Consider the following 24,118-nt stretch of genomic DNA (forward strand, 5'->3'; position numbering starts at 1 on the left):
CAGTTATAATAAATCACTCGAGGAAGATACACGTGTTTCATTACCCCGCAACCCGCACTCTACATAATTATGAGAACTGTTATCAATAATTAAAATTTATTTAATGTTTTAGGCTTCAGCACTCGAATAATTAAAAAAATAGGAGAAAAAGTGGAGAAACAGAAAAAGAAAATTAAATGTTTAAATGAAGTGGTCCGTCAACAAATTTCCACACTGTATATGGCCAAGCTCATTTGCAGCATCTGTGACTACTGTCGCATGTACCTAAACATATATAGTAACCACTATAACTTAAATAAATTATTTTATGAAAAAATTGTGTTTGTTATTTAACTATACTTGCCCTTGACATCTGCTTGAGTCACTCACATGTATTTTAGCCAGCGGCTCTGCTCTTTTTTATTTTCGGACATGCGAACGAAGTCGCGGGTAAAGAATGCTCTTATGATCGAATGGGTTGCTTGGAAGAAAATGCTTGGAGCAATAAAGCCGCCTTTTGACTAAATATGTCCTATTAAGTAAAATTTGTATTTTCTGTTTGTGTGCAATAAAGCTTATAAATAAATAAATAAAGTACCCTATGGATGGCTCCATGGTCAAATAAAACCCGATGTTAAATTTCATCAAAATTGGCTTGTCCGTTTTAGCGTGAAAACGGAATATACATACATACACACTTTCGCATTTATAATATTATAAAACCTATCTTATGTGTTAATTCAAGTTACCCTCAATATGTGTGCTAAATTTCATTGTGATCGGTTCAGTAGTATTAACGTGAAAGAGTAACAAACTTACACATCCATCTTCACAAACTTTCGCATTTATAATATTATTAGGAACACAGTAGGAAGTATGATAGGATAGGATTAGTGAGGATACATAGGTATATAAAAAAACCCTGTCAATCGCGAAAAAAATCGGCTGTTTCATATAAAACTGCAGAACGAAAATATCAAAATGTATTGATTACACACTACAGCTATCCCTAGTAGGTAGGTACAATTGCAAAATGGTTAATCCGAATCACGAATTACCGAGTAACGATTGCCCGATAGAAGTAGTTATCTTTTTTTATTTTGTTGAAAGAAGTACCTCTTACTAGGTAAGCACCTACTGCATACTTATCATTCAAAAAGACAAAATTCTTAAATTACCTGAATTACCCATTCTTAACTCTATCATCAATCGATACAATATTATCGACTAGACGAACAAGTGAACGTCCCTAGCCCGCCATGTTTGTACCCCGATTTGTTTACTTAGGTATGCAGGAAAAGTACATGCATATGGCAGTTCCATATGATCGTTGTTCAGAGATTTCAGACAATAGTTATAATCTGTCAAATTGTCATTTGATATTTTACCAAAAATATTTACATGTTTGTTGTTTTTATTTAAGTCTTCTTAATAATGAAGAAATAACAATCCAAGATTTTAAGGACAATTGAGTTTAATTAAATAAATATATTTTTCATTCATCACTTTAAAAATAAGATATAATACATGATATAATAAGATAAGTTTTTGTTTAATTTTCCTATTAAAACTATGGATGAAGTTTTAAGTGATGTTTTTCGTCAATTATCTCCTAAAAATTTTTCTTTAGGATCAATGCATTGGGTTCATGTAACCCATATAAATGATCCACATAACTTTTACGTACGATTGACGTGTTTAAGTGAATTATTAACTGAGAAGATTTGTACTAATCTAGCCGGCGCACTAAAGAAGCCTGATAAAATATATCAGGGAGACTTAGTTGTATACAAAAATACTAAAAGGCAATGTGAACAGTATATAAGGGGTAAAATAATTGGTATCGTTGAACAAGAAGATACTTGTTTGTACGACATATTTGCAGTAGACTATGGTTTTATTGACACTAAAGTAAAATCGAAAAATATATGGACAAGCAGTAATATTTGCTTGCAAGTTCCACCATTATCTATGTGCTGTGAGCTGGAACACTGTCAACCTGTAAAAGACAGTGCATGGACGAAAAAAACTATTGAAGCCATGAAGTCATGTGTAGGCAGGGAACGAGCAAAGATAATAATCAAAGGAAAAAATAACAATAAGCTGACTGTAGAACTGATTAATACATGCCCTGATGACATAGCAACAATGCTTGCAATAACTGGCTTCTCCACTTTTGGATATGTCAAACCAGCTGTTAGCAGACTTGGGCATCCTTCACCAAAGAAAATATATTATTCCCAAAAGAATCTGAAGGTTGATGATAAACTTCATGTAAGAGTTCAATTTGGGAAAACTTTACAAGAATTTTTTGTTGCCGAAAAGTGTGATTTTGCAAAATATTTAAAACATAAAGAAGAAATATCAAGAAATGCTAAACTTTCGAAAGCTTTAATAAGTGAAGAGTTAACAGAAAATATGCCGGTTCTGGTTACACTGGACCATGTGAATTATGAAAGAGGATTAATTAAGAAAGTGACTGTACCAGAATCTAAAGCACTGATTGAGTTAGTAGATTTAGGAAAATCAATGGAATTGTCGATTTTGAAATTAAAACAAATCTCGGAGAGACTTCTATATCCTCCGATAAGCATGCGTTGTTGTACCATTGAAAGTCAAATTTGGCAGAATCAATTACATAAACTTTTACATCTTGGTAATGAATTTTATATAACATTCAAAAAACTTGGCAATGAATTAGAACCTCATGTTGTCCTTATATCACAACATTGATAAGCTATAAATAACAACAGCTTTAATTCATATAAGGTGTTAACTAGGGATGTAACGATACATGATTTTGCCGATACGATACCGATACCGATATTTGTAATAAAATATCGGCGATACCGATACCGATACCGATATCAATGGCTTGGTAGAAAAATAAATAGTGAATTATGCATAAAAGTTACCAACATTTAACAGTGACTCAACTGTAAATCGTATTCTTTTAAATAACAATGCCAAATCAAAAAACAAGAGAACCATTTATTTTGGTATTATTATTTTGCAAAGTCAGTTAAACTTTAAGTTATACACATACAATCAGTTCCTAATAAAAGTTTACTATTGGTAGAGTTTTTTCAAAAAACAAAGTGCGCACGCGCGGGCGGCCTCCCGCATCGTTCATTGGGCGCGGTTTTTTGAATTGTTTGATATCGGTATCGGTTGTTTTATAATCGGCGATACCGATATATCGGCTTGCCGATTATATCGGCCGATATATCGGTATCGGTATCGGTATCGTTACATCCCTAGTGTTAACTATATTAAGAATTTTATTATAAAAAATTTGCAATGTATTCATTCAGTATTGATGTGACAAAATATATTATATGTACCTAATTAAAAATTTTATCCTAAATGTTATTTTTTTTAAGTACCTACCTATTTTTACACCTACTTATGTTTAACCTTATCGATACTTTGGAGTAGCTTTATTTTAATTCTGCTTTTGTTCTGCAGTCTTAAATATGTCAAGTTTCTTTCGTTTTTATGTTATACCTACCCGGCCATGGAAGTAAAATATATCCAATACCAATATATGATTTTTCTTTTAAAAAGAGGGAGTCTTAGGATTTAATTAAACACCAAATACATCATAATATATTAAGACTCACTTGCAATGCAACACATAGAAGCCCCTTATATTTTTTTTTGTGGAATTTGGAAACGATCGTATTTGCGGAGACCAAATAGGTACGAATAGAATGCAGATATTTTCAAAGCGATCTAGAGAATCGTGAAACATTGTACCCATTGTTAGGTCACCGAACCACAAAAGGAAACATGGTATTTTTGTCCGTTTATTAAGACATGATTAAGACCCTTTATCTCGGGAACGCGTGGAGGTATCAATTCATATCAAATACCGTTTACTGCGGTTTACCGTCGCTTGCTAATCTTACAGGGTACTTCCCCTGAAGTCAGAATTTTGAAATAGGTTCAGTTTGTACACAGCAATGTTTTATAGAACGTATAAAGTAAACATTGCGCAAAAACTTATAATTTACAACATACACTAAAAAAATACGCAGATCCAACTCGCGCTTAAGCTATTTTAATTATGAACTAGCGGTCCGCCCCGGCTTCGCCCGTGGTACATGTTTACGTTTTCTCTACATAAGAACCATCCTCGTACTTCAAGGAATATAATAAAAAAAGAATTATCGAAATCGGTTCAGCCGTTCTCGAGTTATGCGCTTACCAACACATTTTGCGATTCATTTTTATATTATTTGTATAAGATGGGAAGAAATTTTAAAATGTGAAACCCGATGATGAATGTTATAATATTAGGTATATAATATTATTTGTGGAACCAATTAGTAATATAACATATCCTGTAAATTACTTGATTGGAAAAATAAAGAATAAAGAATATCATTTTACAGTTAGTAGAATATATGTGTCTTTTCATAAGTAAGTACCTATATAAGACTTATTAATTTTCTAATTTATGAATGTAGTTAGGTATGTTTGCTTTAGTTATCTATTTGAATCGTAGGATAACACGTAGCCCACAGGTCAAGAATTATTGATAAAATATTTGTTCAATGTAGGTACTGCAGTACATATTATATTATATTTGTCCAATTTATATTAAAAAGGGAAATAAAAGGCAATAGCGTGGAACGAGCATGATTTTTATACCTGTTAGTGTTCATGAAATGTCACCCGCATCGTAAAGTTTCGGTCCAAATCCCAACGTTTTATTAGAGACCACCTATAGCTTTCCTCGATAAATGGGCTATCTAACACCGAAATAATTTTTCAAATCGGATCAGTAGTTCCTGAGATTAGCGCGTTCAAACAAAAAAAACTCTTCAGCTTAGATATAGTTACCTATAGTTACTTAATATATTTTTTTTCCTCGATAAATCCTATTTTTGTGTCATGAATGTAGGTATATATTTACCTATATGTCGTAATTTACAAGAATTCAACATTACAATAAATCCTACCTGAAAATGTCCTAATTTTCCAGCAAGGCTCGGACACCAATTTAATCATTTTAAATATCTACTGTACCTATCCTCTTCAACAAGGCACTTCTCTTTTATTCACTAGGTACTAATAATTACAATCAAGCTTACTATTGACGAATAAGTAATTCCAGAGAAGCGAATTGTCTTCCAGGAAAAATAGTTAATAGGTACCAACAAAATTGTATCATGCCCTAAATACCTACTTAAAATGACCTTGTTGAATGTATTCGTCACCAAGTTGCATTTCACAGAAAACAATATCTGAAAAGAAAATGTCATACAAGCCTTAGATACAAGCGTACAAAATAATTTAGACATAATGAAGAAATAAGAAATTCAAGTATCAGATTCACATTTCACATCATAAAAATCTGACCGATTTTTCACAAGAAACCTGCGGATGTTATGAAACGCAAAAAATATATGTTAGTATATTCCTTGCATTTATTTCTTAATTTTATGTTTATTTATTGAAGTATTGCTATTCTAGTCCATGTACGAAAATGCGTCTATTTCGATAAACACAAGTGTCGTATCGGAAGCAACATATTTTACTTTACCTAACGTCGTAATATGTAAATTGAATTCCGTATATTACGCGCTTCATTTTTCCGAGTCTCTACACAATGATGGGAAAATGTTCGCTTCATGCTTACATTATATAATAACTAGCGGTCCGCCCCGGCTTCGCCCGTGGTACATATGAAAAATAGATGTTGGCCGATTCTCAGACTTACCCGATATGCACAGAAAATTTCATGAGAATCGGTTCACCCGTTTCGGAGGAGTATGCAGACTAACATTGTGACTCGAGAATTTTATATATAAGATACTACAAAATATATCAGTGAATAATAAACTTAAATTTACTTAACAATAGGGTTTATGGCAGAGCAAATAAACTCATACAATTCTGTTCAGCACTACAGCCATGAAATTAAGAAAGAAAATGTTCTTTTAAAATTACTTTTCACATTAGGTAGGTATGTCATACATTTTTACACATGATCCTGGATCTGGAAGGCTATTTAGATATGCAATTATTATAATAGATAAATATAACTAAGCTCTATTTCAGACTAATCTATACTAATATTATTAAGCTGAAGAGTTTGTTTGTTTGTTTGTTTGAACGCGCTAATCTCGGGAACTACTGGGCCGATTTGAAAAATTCTTTCGGTGTTAGATAGCCCATTTATCGAGGAAGGCTACATATCATCACGCTACGACCAACAGGGGTGGAGTCACGGGGGTGAAACCGCGCGGAGCAGCTAGTAAGTAATAAGTTCTAAAATACCACATCTAAATCGGTTGCAAGTTGTTCTAAGCAGACAGACAGACTACTGTTTTATACTATGTAGTGATAAACATTAAATAGTTCTTTGTAAATACGTATACCTACACGATACTGTATCGTGAAGCTTCCTGCATCGATGAATATCAATGCTCGAAGAACATTCCTCTCATTACAATCCTCTACTACTGGAAATAAGCCTCCCGCGTATTTACTAATTCTATAGCACTCTGTGGTACTGTATTGTGCATGTTTGGCTGCTGGAAGCTCATTAAAAATCAATACATAAATGATAGATAAAATAAGACGTCTGTTATAAATAGACCACGCTCTACATAGTACGTCGCGGAACGTTATCATTTGACCCATAACACTTGTCAGCAAGCCGCGGTCATGTCGTGTGTAAATTCGTAACAAACTTAGTTTAGTGTTAAGTTATTTATTCATGAAAATGAGATTTTCTATTGTGTGTACAGTGCTGTGTGCAGTTTTGGATAGGAATGTTTTTGGTAAGTTTACTGTTGGTACAATTTGAAAAGTAAATACTTTGAAATAACGTATCTATTTTGTTGGAAAAGTTCGTAAGAGGAAGTAAAGCCAAGCAATATGAATTCATAATTATTTTTATTTTATTTGGGGGGTTTTATTTTTGTTCAGGATTTTTAAAAGTAATTTATCGCATAGTATGATTTGAGTTTTAATTTAAAAGCTTTCCTACTACATAGTTACTTGTGTCGAAAAACGACCCGGTATATAGAAATAATTGGTAGTAACCAAACAATCATTTTTATAACTAACTACTAAAAAAGTCAAAAAGTGATGTAAATATAATAAAAATCATTTATTGAGTAACCACTAATACAGACAGAAAATAATACAAACTCGACGATCTCGCCTCAAGGATCAACTAGGTAGGTACATATATTATATGTTTAGATATATTTCTGAAGTTTTTTCCATAATAATAATCCAATGATATCTAAGCAAGTAGAATAGAAATGACTCAGTTGTTCTGACTATAAGGTCGAGGGTTCAAGAGAGAAGCGTGCAAAAATTAAATTATCTATCAATTTATCTGCATATTAATTACTATCACTATCAACATTGCTTTACTGGGTGAAGGAAAACAGTGTGAAGAACAAGATCTTAACAGTAAACTTTTGTATTAGTATTGAATTTAATGTGGCTGTTTGTGCCGTTTAGAATATCTATTTTCTTAATATTAGAATAGTTCCTATATTTTAGATAGACCTAGTATGTTATTTTGATCAATTAATTAATGTTACTACTGGTTATTATTTTCTTCTCGTTTCTCTGTAGGTATATAAAATTCTCGTGTCACAATGTTAGTTACCATACTCTTCCGAAACGGCTGGACCAATTCTCATGGAAATTTTGTAGGCCTACTGAAATATTTCTCTATTTTTCATACCCCTAAATGATAAGAGTAAGGCAAAACAATGTTTACAGTTACAAGGACAGTAATATAATAAACCCATTACCCAAGGCTGTTGTATTGTCATATATTTGTTTATTCATCTGCAAATGCAGATGAATAAACAGCAGGAAGGTTCGTCAGCCATATTTATGGCTGACGAACCTTCCTGCTGTTTATTAGAGAATTTAAATAATCCAATATTTAAACAGATGCACGTAATTATGCGTCATGATAATATCATGGAAAATCCAAAGATAGTTAAAATACTTATGATCAAAATAATGTGTCTTCAAGAAAAGCCTCGTATATATGTAGGTATTACAATAGTAAAAGTTTGAGCGAAGCTCGTAGGTATCGAACTTCGTTAGAAAATGACTTATAATCTCTCTCTCTCTTATTCTTTATTATGAATTTAAAGTCTTGGTATGTCATATTACAGCTGGTTAATATCCTTTATTAATCCAGAGAACAGTCAGGTAGATTTCTTAATTAAATTATGTTACTTCTAAGAAATTAGATTCCCGTAAAAGGCGTTTAAAATATAAAATTTATCGGTTAATTAGGTCCACGTATTGAGAACCCATACAGGCGATTATCTGGTATCGCGTGTCTAATCCACATTCTATTGTGATCAGCTAAAGATAATGACATACTCAGAAACTAGCGTAAGGGAAGGTTCTTGAAATCGTTACAAATAACTCCGAAACATGATAACGACAAATGAAAATTAAAATAATCTTTAATCATGTAAAACTTAACTTAATTTGGATACCGAGAATGTTTTCAATAAATATTTAAATAGTGTGAGGTGTCGTCATTCATATTTATGTAGGGAATCCCAGAAGCAGACCACACTCTTTGTAATAGATTGATTTACATTAATATTAGAACGGAATGAAACAATATTTGGTAGAGACAGAAAAATCTTTGTCTCTACAAAAGTTCCTGGAAGAACACTTTTAGTAAAAAATATGTAGGCAGGAAAATATACTCTTTCATTACCGATAAGTATCTACATATTATAAAATATATGATACTTACTTACTTCTTGTTTATCTAAATTGCGTATCTGACGGTGACTGCATCTCGGGTCAGCGGAATTATCTCAAGTAGCAATTATGAATTGTAAACAGACGGAAATCTATGCTGTTTAGAAGTTCATTATTAATTATTATCCAACCACTTGATGACTTCATGATTTTATTGATAACTCTAGGAATTATACCGGGATAAAATAATACAAATCAATATTAAAATAGAATTAGAAGAATCATGTTGATCATGATGATTTGAATTGTTGACGTAATCTATGAATCTAATAATAAATTGTATGTGTTATGAAATCATTATAATATGAAACCTTCGTTTTCAATATTTTGGACTACTTTCATGATTTTTTTCACGCACAGTATTAGATACTTAGGTACTCTTACCGTGGTGATTTTGCAAAAAATAAAAATATTTAGGTTAGCCTTTTTATTGATACTATCTTAATGCTGCTTCTGGCATTTAACCTATATAAGTTTTATGGAAGTGATTTTTATGGATGGACTGAATTGAAAGAATGACCTAGATTCGGTTTGTCCAAGGTAGGTACCTATATGTACATATTTTTGTTCTCTCAATATAATATTTATAAAATATGTAAACAAGGGTCATTGTAGTTAGCTTCTTCTTCAATATTAGAATACTTTCTGATAAACAACATAGATAAGATAGTGGCATTAGTGGCTCTATACATAATATATAAGATATTGGCGAAGACATACCTCGTTTTAGGTCCTTTTCTTATTAATCATAATATATGTTATCAATTTATAAATCTCACTGAAAGCTTATGTAATTCATAATCCTACGACCAAAGGAATATAGAACTACAAAATTGTTGTAGAATATGGACTTATCTTCGGTACAATTTAAAATGCATCATCCGCATCGTAACGCATCAATTTACTGAATCCTGGGAATTATAGTAGAGATGTTTAAAGCAATGTGGGCTGTGGCATTGGTGCCAATTCGGTTTGTATCTACAGAGTAATATAATATTATAGTGGAAAAAAGTTTGTTTGTTGAATTTTGAACGAGGAAGGCTGTAATAGGAGCTACGTATACAGGAGTGGAGCAGCAATGAAAATGTTGCAAATATATTTTTGAGTAGAATACCGTACGAAGAATCTATTAAACACACACTCTCTTACATATAGATAAATGCTACATTAATATAGGTACACGTACGTACAATAGGATTAAGGATATTATATTCTGTCATCTAAATCTCGTACGACTAGGGACCTTCAGACCTTCATTAAAATGATTGTCTTTACATCTTAATGAAGGTCTGAACTGCACCACTGACTGTGTATTTCCTAAATAAGTACGAAATACTATGAAAGGATACTTCCTTATTATCTAAATCTTGCTATTTCATGTTCCAGGTCTTTCTTCGGATGAAATAGCTGATGTGCAAGAATCATGTTGCACCCACGGGCAGGCATATGCCATGACACAATCTTCAGTAGCGTCATGTTCAAAGGCTGATCTTCCGGAAGGTATAGAGGATGAAGCGAGGAACGCGTGTGTGACTGCATTGAGCAGTTGCTGTGAGGAACAATTCAAGTTAGTAATTTAGCTGTTTCAAGATAAATAATAGTAAATTAACAGTTAAGGCGAAGTTAATGATATTTATAATGCATCTTTTAAATTGATTGTTATTACAGAGATAAAGAAGAATGTGAAGCCGGCATAAAACTTGCTGACTCAAAGCAATGTAACAGTCCAAAAAGTGATATTGGGAAGGTAGGTTTTTCAGTGTATTTGCAAAGGCTTAAAATTTAATCTCCCGTTTTTTGAAGCTCCAATATTTTTCATTGTCGATAGTTATTTTAATTGATACTTAATAATACTGAACAGACTTGCTGCAACGAATGTACATTTGGTCGTCTAACCGGCGGCTTGGAAGGCGAGGCGGGGTGCGGAGAGCCTACAGAAGAGTTTTACTCGTCTTCATCTTCACTAAGGAGGCATGCTTTTTACCAATGCTGCATGGTAATTATAATTTATTAACAAGTTATATATAGTATAATTTATTAACTTATATAACTAGCTATACTAGTTGCCTGATTCGGCTTCTTCTCCCATTTTTCATAATGTAGAATTCAGTGAACAATCCACTTGTATAAGATCTCCAAACGATTTTAATTGTATGATAGGTACATATCGGATTTCAATTATAGTTGAAACGATATCCTGCATAATATTTTTTAAATGTCTCTTCAAAACGACACAACTCTAAACATTGTGTTCGTATAAACTATAGATGACCTACATTAAATACTTCTCGTAATATTTTCTAATGCTCTAAGTCAAAACCCATACATTTCAGGACTCAAGAAAAGAAGAAGAGACAACAACAGAAAAGAAAGGAACGACAACAGCGAAGGTGGAAGAAAAAGAGAAATGTAAGGAGAACACTTGTGAGCATGTTTGTAGCGAGCAAGATGGGAAGGTACAATGTCAATGCAACGAAGGGTACAGGCTTCAGCCTGATAAGAGATCGTGTAAAGGTACCACTTGAGATAGTTTATTGTGTCTGTCCATTGTGAGATGTGGTCTGGATTTTTTGGGTTGGTCACCATTTTTGTTTGCTTGCTTGTTGTTTTTGCTTATTGTGTATGTTATCAATTACAGCTTTTGCTTTCAGCCTCTGCCTTAATTTGTTTTGTGTTTAAGTAGGTACCCAAACCGTCTTTTTATGATATAGGTATTGAAAACAAATCGATATATAACTGGACTACTGTAGACAAAAGGTTTTAACGCACTAAAATATGTCTAGAGAAAAATATTAGTTATATTATTTTACTCCACGAGATGAAAAGTAAACAGAAATAAGTATTCTATCATGCAACGAAATTAATTTCTTTCCCAGATATAAACGAATGTGCCGAATCAACCGATGATTTGTGCACTGCGGAGGATACAGTGTGCCACAACACGAATGGCTCCTACAAATGTGTTCCCATCAAGAAGAGAGAAGCTGGCTCTGGTTGCCCGCCAGGGTTTAAGAAGAACGTCATCAACCAAGTTTGTGATGGTGAGAACTTATTGTAGAAAGTAGAGAAGAAATTGTATTTCTGATATTATAACAGTGAAATACTGTTTTCGATTTAAAATCTCTATGTTATTGAAAATTTTAGATGTCCTCTCCTTATTAGTCCATTGAATGAATCCCTCCAAGGGGGGTCTAGAGTGCGTGAGTTAGTAACGTAAGATGTTTCTTCGGAAACATGTCAAGAGTCCCTAGGTAATAAACATACTAAAACCCCGGGCCACTAGGAGGAGCCCCGGAGTGGGGGGAGGGGGGAAATGGGTCCATTTTTTCATTTTTCGCTTAAATCTCAAAAACGGTACATGTTAGAGAAAAACTTTCAAGGAAAAGTTGAAAGGCCATAAAATTATCTACAAGTTGTACCTGAATCATTTTTTCCTATATCCTACCGTTTCTGAGTTATACGCAGTAAAACATGATTTTGGCTCAAACAATTTCCACATCAATCGATCAAAAATATTTCTTTCTTCCAAAAAACTCAAATGTGCAACTTGTGACCGGTACTGATAGATTGCTCTTAATTAGGTCTATAATTGGTAAAATAAACAAATTCCTCCATGGAAGCCTTTAGGAGGAATCGATTGTCAAAATATTATATTAGGGCAGGTTGAGTTACTGAACTTGATCTTTTTATTTTTTTCTTCCAAAAAACTCAAAAGGGCAACTTGTGACCGGTACAGATAGATTGCTCATAATTAGGTCTATCATTGATAAAAATACCAGATTCCACCACGGAGGTGTTTACGGGGAATTGAATTTTATCAGGGTAGTTACGATACTTGAACTTTTTATTTTTTTTCTTCCAAAAAACTCAAAAGTGCAACTTGTGACCATTACAGATAGATTGCTCATAATTAGGTCTATCATTGATAAAATTACCAGATTCCATCATGGAGGCGTTTACGGGGAATTGAATTTTATTAAGTTAGCTAGTTAAAAAGTTCAAGTATCGTACCTACCCTAATAAAATTCAATACCTCCTAAACGCCTCCATGGTGGAATCTGGTTTTTTTATCAATGATAGACCTAATTATGAGCAATCTATCGGTACCGGTCACAAGTTGCACTTTTGAGTTTTTTGGAAGAAAAAAAATAAAAAGTTCAAGTATCGTAACTACCCTAATAAAATTCAATTCCCCGTAAACGCCTCCGTGGTGGAATCTAGTATTTTTATCAATGATAGACCTAATTATGAGCAATCTATCTGTATCGGTCACAAGTTGCACTTTTGAGTTTTTTGGAAGAAAAAAATAAAAAATCAAGTTCAGTAACTCAAACTACCCTAATATAATATTTTGACAATCAATTCCTCCTAAAGGCTTCCATGGAGGAATGTGTTTATTTTACCAATCATAGACCTAGTTAAGAGCAATCTATCAGTACCGGTCACAAGTTGCACTTTTGAGTTTTTTGGAAGAAAAAAATAAAAAGATCAAGTTCAGTAACTCAAACTACCCTAATATAATATTTTGACAATCGATTCCTCCTAAAGGCTTCCATGGAGGGATGTGTTTATTTTACCAATTATAGACCTAATTAAGAGCAATATATCTGTACCGGTCACAAGTTGCACTTTTGAGTTTTTTGGAAGAAAAAAAATAAAAAGTTCAAGTATCGTAACTACCCTGATAAAATTCAATTCCCCGTAAACGCCTCCGTGGTGGAATCTGGTATTTTTATCAATGATAGACCTAATTATGAGCAATCTATCTGTACCGGTCACAAGGTGCACTTTTGAGTTTTTTGGAAGAAAAAAATAAAAAGATCAAGTTCAGTAACTCAAACTACCATAATATAATATTTTGACAATCGATTCCTCCTAAAGGCTTCCATGGAGGAATTTGTTTATTTTACCAATTATAGACCTAATTAAGAGCAATCTATCAGTACCGGTCACAAGTTGCACATTTGAGTTTTTTGGAAGAAAGAAATATTTTTTGATCGATTGATGTGGAAATTGTTTGAGCCAAAATCATGTTTTACTGCGTATAACTCAGAAACGGTAGGATATAGGAAAAAATGATTCAGGTACAACTTGTAGATAATTTTATGGCCTTTCAACTTTTCCTTGAAAGTTTTTCTCTAACATGTACCGTTTTTGAGATTTAAGCGAAAAATGAAAAAATGGACCCATTTCCCCCCTCCCCCCACTCCGGGGCTCCTCCTAGTGGCCCGGGGTTTTAGTATGTTTATTACCTAGGGACTCTTGACATGTTTCCGAAGAAACATCTTACGTTACTAACTCACGCACTCTAGAACTTTTTATTCAATGGACTATATTGGATTATAGATTTGGAAAAAATCTCTAACCTTCGCTTACAATATCATTAATTCTTCTTGCAATACAAATTAAAAAAAAAAAACATTTTGTTGCTATAATTTTACTAATACATATCAAAAAATACTCTATCCTGCAATAAATAAATTCTAAAATTCATAGATATCAACGAATGCCAGTTACCCCGGCCTCCGTGTCCAAAGTACCTTTGCGAGAACACGATAGGAGGGTACAAGTGTGCTGGCAAACCTGGGAAGCCGTTTTCTGAAGATGCCCCAAGTGCCACCACTGCTAAACCTGATGATGTACCAGAAGTGAAGAACGATATATGTCCTCCTGGCTTCAGAGCTGGGGAGGATGATGAATGTTTGGGTATGCAAGATTTGGAAAATTCAAAACTCCTTTTTTGCTCATTTTACTATTTACTAACTAATTACATTTTATCAGGACCAAATTAATTATTTAAACTTAATAAAAATTACTACTAACTATATGACTAGTGTTAAAACTAAAAATTGCCTTTCGCTTGTCAAAAATTGCCTGTCGTTACCGCTCATCGCGTTCCTTACGTTTTAAAGTATTTAATTAATTAGGTACTAATTATCTGCCTAGTATTATTACCGTTCAAAATAACTTGCTTTTTATAGATATTGATGAATGTGAGGAAAGAGTAGACGATTGCCAGCGTCTGTCCCAGTATTGTATAAACACACACGGCAGCTACTTCTGCCAGGACCACGTGTCCAAGCGGTGTTCTCCAGGGTTCAAAGTTAACTCTGCTACTGGGATTTGTGAAGGTATGATGATGGATAATGACGAAATTTTCTAATATTGTTGTATTTTCTAATCATAAAGCGCGTCACACACGGTGAAGATACTATAATATTTTATCTTAAGATACTGTTATATTTTATATTACAGTATCTTAACGCATCCGGTATCAGCGTTCGGACCATCATTTTTCTTTTTGTCATTGCGTACTAAGACTCCTGTAGAACCGCCATCCTGTTACAAATGACCCACAAAATATCGCGTCACTTGTAACAGGATGGCGGTTCTACAGGGGTCTTAGTACGTAATGACAAAAAGAAAAATGATGGTCCGAACGCTGATACCGGATGCGTAAAGATACTGTAATATAAAATATAACAGTATCTTAAGATAAAATATTATAGTATCTTCACCGTATGTGACGCGCTTTAGACTTTGAGACAAAACAGTATGATTGTTGAAAAAGAGCTTTTGTTTGAATTTTCAAGTCCGTTTTACATTACGCTTTTTTTGTAGATATCGATGAGTGCGTAGAAAGTCTGGAAGTATGTAAACGCACTGAGGTCTGCGTCAACCTGCCCGGCGCTTACAACTGCAAATCCAAGATCAGCACTTTACCTAAGTAAGAGATGTGCAAGAGTACCTAAATTTCTAGCTTCAAGTCTAGTGCTTTGTTAGAAGTATTCGTACGATGTTTGCATGTATTTTTTTAATATCTTTGCAATATTAGAACATTTCTTGCTACTGGAAACGATATATAGAATTATTCAGTGATTATGTACTTACTTTATTATCTATATCCCATGCAAATGGAAAAGAAGGTATGCTAAATTATGTTTTAAACGTTTTTTTTTCAGATTAGCACCATCAAAGAAGTGTCAGGAAGGAACCAGATTGCGCCCCGGTGGGACAACTTGTGAAGGTATGAAGGGTTCATTTAATAATTAAGAAGAAACAAAAACGGCAGAAGTTATAATCCCCTGAAAGAATAAAGAATGTTTATTACATTATAATAGGATAAAATTTAATTTTGTTAGTCAGTATGACTTATTTAAATGTTCCTCTATCCGATTTCATAATGAAAAAGAATCACAAATCATAATCATTCATTCATTCGTTCATTCATTCATTCATCCATTTAAATTCAACCACACCCCGGACACTCCATACAAAATGATCGTTTTGACAGTCACACTGTAGAGACTGCAAATGTGTGTGTTAACGCTTTATGGTTGGCACATTTGTGACTAGCGTAAAAAAAAATTCGCGTTTTTCTGATGAAATATATCCGTAAACAGCACAATATCTATCCATTTTCTACGAAAAACGATAATCACAAATCCAAAATAATAAAATTACTTTAAGTCAATTTGATTAATGTTGTCAATCTTCGTTGCGTATCGTCCTTGCAGAAAAATATGGCCCATTTTATGTCTGATCGCGCGGGGGTGAGGTAAGTTTAATTTTGGCGGGAGGCGGAGAGTGTCCGTTCTGTAGCGTTTAGCTACTATTATGTATTCTGTGATTCAACATCATGTGTATTATTATCTTTCTATTTCAGACATAGACGAGTGTCGTGAAGGCACTCATTTGTGCGACCAATTCCAGAATTGTATCAACACTTTTGGTGGACATGAGTGTCGGTGCAAGAATGGCTTTGAATTGGACTCTTCGTCGAGCTCGTGTGTCGGTTTGTAATTAGTTGATTATTTATGAGACTTTACTACGTTTCCATTTGTCAATTAAAGCACTTTGCCAACGTTATTTTGCTTCATAATAAGTATATATGTACATATAATTTCTACCAAACTATATCATATTCAGTATCTAAACCTTGTTCTTGTACCTATAATTTTATAACTAACCATTTTTCTTTCAGATATCGACGAATGTGCGTTAAAACTAGACAACTGTCAAGCTGGTCAGCATTGTCTCAACATTTTGGGTTCGTTCACGTGCACTCAGCGCGCTGTCACCACCTCTACCAGTACCACTCTATCGCCAGATTACTATTATGAGTATTATGAATCCGGGTAAGTCACTATAATTTTGTTTGGTTTCAATTTTTGAAGATTCAGGAACTTCCTCATTATAGGTAGCTACACTATAATTCCAATTAATTAAAAATAACTTACACAACTAACTTGTATGTTTATTACTTCTATTAGTAATTTATTGACTTTATTTATTTTCTATACCTAGTGAAGATGATAGCCCACCTGATCCAGCACGCGCACCAGCACCAGCGCCTGCACCAGAAACAACTTCTTCAACCACTTCAACTACTTCAACAACTTCAACAACAACGTCGACAACCACATCAACAACGACAACACCTCCACCAACAACCTCTACCAGTACAACCACTACTTCCACCACAACACCACGACCCAGACCTTACCAGCCACCGCGCCGATACCACAACTTACGACCAAGACCGAGAACTTCATCCAGTACCACAACCCCAGACCCACGTACTTACCCCGGACCACCGGGTTATCCCAGACAACCAGAAGACAAACCAGATGCACCTACCAATACGGACAGAAGAGTATACAATAGAAGGCCACAGTTCTATCCCAGAAGACCGATCACTTCTACATCTACTACGTATACTACTCCAGTCGAAACTACAGTGACTACCACGGATATAAACACAATAGAAAGAGATCGAGCCCCAGATGGCAGTTATGCAATTGATACTGGAGATATTCCTAAGGATAAATGGACGAATGTTATTGAGAAGGAAAATGAGCCTGAATTTGATCCGAAATTGGTGCATTGTTTAAACGGGTTTGAGAGGAACGAAAGGGGCGAATGTGTTGGTAAGACTGTATTTGTTATTTTTATCTTTAGTCAAAGTAATCATTTCGATCTTCTTAAGGATCTAATTATTCCAGGTCAAACGAATTGAATTATAATATTTTTAAATTAAATGCAATATAAGAAATAAAGCACACATGTTTATGGTACTTTCAACTTTTCTTATGAGTAAAACAATGCGCCGAAATTGGAACATTGAACGTACACCTTGACCGTAAAGATTCTTTCAAAACTTTACATTTCTTTCAGCACTTCAAAACTACAGTATGATAGAGTAATTGTTTAATAATTACTTTTTAAATTCAGATATAAACGAGTGCGACGAAGGCCGCCACATTTGCAATACATTAGAGTACTGCAAGAACAGACCGGGTGGTTACGAGTGCGTCTGTGTCCCCGGTTACACCCGGGACGAGTCCGGGTGGTGCGCGGCCATAACACCCACGAGAACCACTCCCACTACCTCTTCTACCACTACCACTTCTACCACCACTGCTAGACCTACCACTAGCACTGTGGTTTATACTTACGAAACTGAGAGTACCACGGGTAAGTTTATTTTAGTTTTTAAAAATATAGTGGACAGTAAAGTTTTCCGTTACACGTAAATTATTATAGTTAAGTATTTTAAGTGAAACTTTTATTACATCGTCTCAAACTTTTTGGTCTGTGTAGCGCATGTCGCGTGTATCGCGGCTGCCGAGTAGGTATACCTACTCGGCAGCCGACCGTCACGCGACATGCGCTACACAAAGCAGTGTTCGGAACCGTTCGAACAGTTTCACTTTTACCGTGGTTTCATAAAACCACACAAAATTTTTTATTTATTTTCCTTTTTCTTCGACTGCACGCACATACCAGAATTCACCAGAAAGCTTTTTGGAAATAATGTTTTATGTATGTACGAAATACTGAAAATATTGAAGTGAACCTTTATACGAACTGCATTGGACACAGACGATTAAATTAAAAACACATTTCCACTAAATTCAAATCGATATTATCACAGCATCCACAACTCCTGAGTGGGGTTACCCTCCCTCCCGGTGGGTTCCCCCGCAGCCGTGTGATCAGGGATATACCTTCAGCTCGTCCCAGGGCAGATGTGTTGGTAAGTTTGAGTGAAATGTTAGAAAATTTTATCATTGTTTTATTACCGTTTAGTTAGTTCTTAGGTAAATAACGTGTGAAAATATGCTTCGACAAAATCTGATAAAATTACCCCTATACCTACTATTTGTTTTCTGTCCAGTTGATTCCTTACAAAATATCATATTCCTCGTTTAATTTTGCGTTAATAACATTAATGATGAGTTCACTTCTGTTCAATACTTTTTTGGCAAACAGCTTTAACAAAATGAAATTCAAACTTTTAACAAATTAAGTACATATAGGTATTACATTTTATAAAAATAACAAATTACTTATATTAAAAACTTATATAGTATTTAAAATGAAACGAAATTAAACTCCAGACGTGGACGAGTGTGCCACGAACCGAGCTAACTGTTCGCCCAAAGAGGACTGCATCAATACGGAGGGCGGCTACCGCTGCGTGTGCGGCCGGGCCTGTCGCGGGGACACTACCTATGGTAATACCTACCTATAATATTGTTTTGTGTATTCAGTTCTGTGATTCAGTATACATAATATTATTTTAATGTTTAGTTTAGTATTTTCTGAATGTTATGTTATTTATAATTATATATGGCAGATGTAGTACTATTATAATGTACTAATGTATAGTTTACATACTTCAAGTTTTACATTTATTTTACTGTACATTAGTTATTTAATTGAAAAAATAAAATTATACCGGCCGAATTGATAACCTCCTCCTTTTTTGAAGTCGATTAAAAATTAAAATCTTGCACGAGTTTTAAAATCTGACTAATAATTTCAAATATGAATCTAAAATGCATCATTTCGCAATATGTTTTAGTTAATTTTTTTTATTTTGATATTTATTAACAAAAATAAACAAGCAAACATTCAGTAAAAAATACATACATAGTTACTGTAGTTCAAATTACACAATAATTATTATAATTTCAGAGTCCCAACCAGGGCCAGACTCGAACGTGATAACGGTGGGCGCGCAGTACGGGCGCCGCGGGCCGCGCTACCTGCGCCCGTCACGCGCACGCCTTCCCGGCACTGGGGCCATTGTGACCACCTGCCCCTGGGGGTACAAGCTCACCCCAGATAAACACTGTTTGGGTATGATTTGAGTTGAAAATTTTATTTAAAATGGTTTTTTCATAGCATTTGTGGTATATACTGTGTTATTATTTATTTATATGTATTGCATATTAACACATAGGAGTGTCATGACACTGCTTTTCATTAAAGTAAATAAAATTCCTTTAAAAATTAGAATAAGCGAATCAATTCAATTTAAAATAAACGTTTAAACATACGTTTAAAATAATTTATTATTATCATGATGACGATGAAAAGTTGCAGTTCTATAGCTATCAATATCAACCAATAAAACACTATTTTATACACACAGATATCGACGAATGTGCGCGCAACGTGTCCGAGTGTGGCCCACAACAGAAATGTGAGAACTTCTTCGGTGGCTACTCGTGCCAGTGTCCAAGTGGCCATAGACTCAACGGCAAACAGTGTGATGATATTGACGAGTGCAACTTTGGCAATGTAAGTGTGATTTCATCTTCTTTTATTTGTTTATTTTAACTACATTGCTGGGAAAACCATTCTCCTGTTAAGGCCTAAGATTACTGCGCAATAACCATTGTTTTGCTCCTGTAAGTAGTGGTTTGAAACATGAAATTTATTTTAAATAATGATTAATTATACAATTTACTTCTACTATTTGTCGAGGTAACTAGATCGATACTGTGAAGATTTACTTTTTATCGATATTTAATTACTATAGACAGTTGTAGTTAGCTATAATATGTACCTACAACATAAAGCGTAAATAAGCGCTATAGCAATTCTTATTTAACTGAACTATCTCCCCAGCCATGTTCCTACAACGCACGATGCATCAACACGCCTGGCTCGTACCGCTGTTCCTGCGGCAGCGGTTTCCGCAACGCGCCCTCCAACGACAAGGTGTGCGTCGACGTGGACGAGTGCGCGGAGACACCTGTAGCGTGCGAACATGGGTGCTCTAACGTGTGGGGAGGGTATCGGTGCTTCTGTAATAGAGGGTACAGGCTGAGGAGTGATAATAGGTACGTATTATGCAATATACTATCATACATATTGTACATTTTCAAGTATTATATTATTGGGGAAATATCAAACAAAATAAATAGACATGGAATGAAAAGTGTATATTAAAACTTAGATATACTGATGTAAAACAGACTTTGCGGTGTAATATAATATTATCTCTGTAGTCTGTAAATAACACTACTACCAGATACAAATAAAAATTATAATAAAATAATACTCTAAAGTTTATCAATAAATCAATGCAAATGATATATGTACTTACTTAATTCCACAGAACTTGCGAAGACATAGACGAGTGCTCTGAATGGGGTAACTCACGCACTCGCGGACGGCTTTGCGGCGGCCGCTGCGTGAATACTGCGGGGAGCTTCCGCTGCGCCTGCCCAGCTGGCTACCGGCTTGCTGATGATGAGAGGAGCTGTATTGGTGAGATAAACTTCATAATTTTGCCCTGAACATTAGGTTATGATGGTTTCCAAATCTACTGAAAAAAAAATATATTTTTAAACACACAAAATCAAAAACTTAAAATTAAATGCCATGAGCGGCTTCGATATTATAGCAGGCAAGTCAACACCGAACTACTTCATCTATGTAGTTACTAAAACGCAAAAAGATTTCATACAAATATGTATACGGTAACAAATAAGCACACATTTCTTCTACAAATATAAAAATCTCAATTACATACCAACAAACATATTGTACTCGTTTCAGACATCGACGAGTGCGAGACCGGCGAGGCTGGTTGCGGCGCTGAGCCCGGCGCCGTGTGCCAGAACACGCGAGGTGGCTTCCACTGTCACCACATCCGCTGCCCACCAGGATACCGCCTCGAGGGGAAACAGTATGCAGCGCTCTCTAATCTACGCTAGTATTATAAAAAGGGAACGTGTTAATCTCACGAACCACTGATTTGACTTGAATTTTGTGTGTATTCAACACTACTGCTAGCCCATTTGTTGAGAAAGAATACATAACACGCCACGACAAATAGAACGAAGCAGTAACGCATTTTTTTGCAAAAGCGGAATATAATTCTATATATCTGTTATAGACTAATAACTAAAAACTGAATTATTGACCACAGGCTGATTATACAGTATGATTCATCTTCCTTTGAAATTGCTCATCCTAGCTATTTGTAAATTTCAGCAAATGCAGCCGCATCCAGCGTTCGTGCCTAGTGTCAGACTGGAACTGCCTGCAGCAGCCGAGCACGTACAGCTACAACTTCATTACATTCGTGTCTAATATATATCTACCTATGGGAAGTGTGAGTGGCCATTATTTTATTTCCAAAGCTTCTAGATCTGAGGATTATATTTTTAAGTCTTTTAAGTCAGATTAGTTATAATACCTAAAACGATTTTACTATCATCAAAATATGTTTTTACACAGAGTTTTTTTATAAAATAATTTAAAAGAACACTAACCTTATTCAAAATATTATTTATTTAAAGGTGGACCTGTTCACAATGCACGGCCCTTCATGGCAAGACTCTGTGGTGAGCTTCGAAATGCGGATGATCGAGGTGCAGGCTTCACCGGGAGTCAAACCTGCTGACTTGTCATGTTTCGAGTAAGTTTTTTTTAAGAATTGATTAGTTTATTACTTTTTATTTTAAAATGTTAAGAGTAAAAACTTAATTAAGTTGTTGTTAACAATAACTCAGTAACTATATCTCATATTTTAATTAAATATTTATGAAGCTAAATGGAAATTCTGCGCCCTCTTTACGTCAGCGCCCTGCAATCAAAGTTTTAATTATGGCTTTGCTCCAAATGCTTAATAATTCCAATATTTAATTCTTATTTATAAACACGTGTTCTTTAATAGCTTATGTGTTATTACTTATTACGGTAAGTTACAATATCTAAAAATTTATAATAAACTAAAAAGTAAGTAACCGCTTCGCTATCCCATTTCCTGAAATATAATAACTAGCTTTCGGGCCGCGGACAATATAAATTATATACCTACCTTTCTCTTGCATCCCTTTATCAAAAAAAATCCCATCAAAATCCGTTGCGTAGTTTTAAAGATTTAAGCACACATAATAATATACGGTTAGAGAAAGCGACTTTGTTTATACTATGTAGTGATGTACTAACCCACGAATGTTTGCAGCATGCGTCCATCAGGCAACATCTGCGTGGTGTCGCTAGTGTGCTCGCTGGGCGGGCCGCAGGTGGCCGAGCTGGAGCTCACCATGTCTTTATACCAACGCGCGCTTTTCGCGGGCAGCGCTGTGGCACGATTGGTCGTTATCGTGTCGGAATATGACTTTTAGCTTATTAAGTTATTAGTAGATTAAATAAAACTTTTTATATGTATTTGGTTCTTTATTTTAATCTGATTGGGTAAGATTTCCCGTTGTCTTGCTAGGAAAATGCAATACTGGTGTTGCTAATGTTAAAAAAAAATCTATTGGTTCATTTACTTTTAAGTTTTAACCTGGTGGATGGTAAATCGTGCTCAAATAATAGTTGAAACCTGAAACCAAAGTAATCTTAGTAGTCTTTGTAAAATAAAACACAAAATAAATAGTAATATATCTTTTTATTAAGCGCAAGCATTACACCACATTCATTAGGTGTCACTTGATTATATACATACCTATGTAATGGTGCATTAGTAAACGATTAGCTCTCAACCACAACAAAACATTTAATAGATGTAATAATTCAAATTATCTAAACATATTGGGGAAACTTTCATACCCTATACTCTGGTCCCGAATCCATCTTAATACGCACCGTTTTTATGAACCATTTATATAAAAGAATATATTTGAAATATACTGGGGTAATATTTATTTAAAAAAAAATACAGTTTTTTCCGTCATGTCATTTTTTTTAAGTAATCATCATTAATACTAGTGTTACTTTTGTTTTGTTCAAAATTTCGAAGTATTTATTTATGTGCAAATTTAAAGAAAGTTACTGAACAAATATAGTTTTAAATTAAATACTTACCTAACAAGGTTTTGCTTTTTCGTCTCATCATCGAAAGAAATAAAGAACGAAAGTATTGAGAGAAGTATTATATCATACCACGTCCTATATATTGAAAAAAATATGATATTTTCCTTGTTTATTTAAATACTAAATAAAAAAAAAGATACGTTTTTACTTAGATAGGTACGTCCCTATTATTATTTGACGATCAAAACTTTGTTACTTCAATATAAATGGTTCATATACACTTACATTCAATATCGTT

General features: G+C 34.3%; 2 protein-coding genes across 3 annotated transcripts; both read left to right on the forward strand.

Annotated features, from left to right (window-relative positions):
- The first annotated feature begins 1,359 nt into the window (after positions 1-1,359).
- LOC149477685 (uncharacterized) lies at positions 1,360-3,336 on the forward strand. Its single transcript, XM_089710280.1, has 2 exons — positions 1,360-2,748; positions 3,241-3,336. Exon 1 carries the CDS (start codon positions 1,552-1,554, stop codon positions 2,710-2,712), a length of 1,161 nt encoding a protein of 386 aa, XP_089566406.1. The 5' UTR covers positions 1,360-1,551; the 3' UTR covers positions 2,713-2,748; positions 3,241-3,336.
- A 3,111-nt stretch (positions 3,337-6,447) lies between these two features.
- LOC149477686 (uncharacterized) lies at positions 6,448-23,229 on the forward strand. 2 transcript variants are annotated; one of them, XM_089710450.1, is made up of 24 exons: positions 6,448-6,773; positions 10,138-10,318; positions 10,420-10,498; positions 10,613-10,747; positions 11,085-11,265; positions 11,628-11,792; positions 14,248-14,457; positions 14,733-14,882; positions 15,373-15,478; positions 15,714-15,778; positions 16,418-16,546; positions 16,736-16,889; positions 17,059-17,681; positions 17,986-18,228; positions 18,689-18,790; positions 19,155-19,271; positions 19,735-19,899; positions 20,195-20,343; positions 20,674-20,888; positions 21,167-21,318; positions 21,610-21,739; positions 22,048-22,168; positions 22,356-22,474; positions 23,024-23,229. In XM_089710450.1, the coding sequence occupies exons 1-24, from the start codon at positions 6,710-6,712 to the stop codon at positions 23,184-23,186; spliced, it is 3,918 nt and encodes a 1,305-aa protein (XP_089566576.1). In that variant the 5' UTR covers positions 6,448-6,709; the 3' UTR covers positions 23,187-23,229. The 2 variants fall into 2 exon arrangements, with proteins under 2 accessions (XP_089566576.1, XP_089566577.1); XM_089710451.1 differs by having other exon boundaries at positions 11,085-11,160.
- Positions 23,230-24,118: the final 889 nt, after the last annotated feature.

Source organism: Colias philodice, chromosome 24 (genome assembly GCF_061535455.1).
Source record: "Colias philodice isolate Cphi_HAF_F1 chromosome 24, ilColPhil1 Martin Lab GWU primary, whole genome shotgun sequence".
Classification (NCBI taxonomy): Eukaryota; Metazoa; Arthropoda; class Insecta; order Lepidoptera; family Pieridae; genus Colias; species Colias philodice.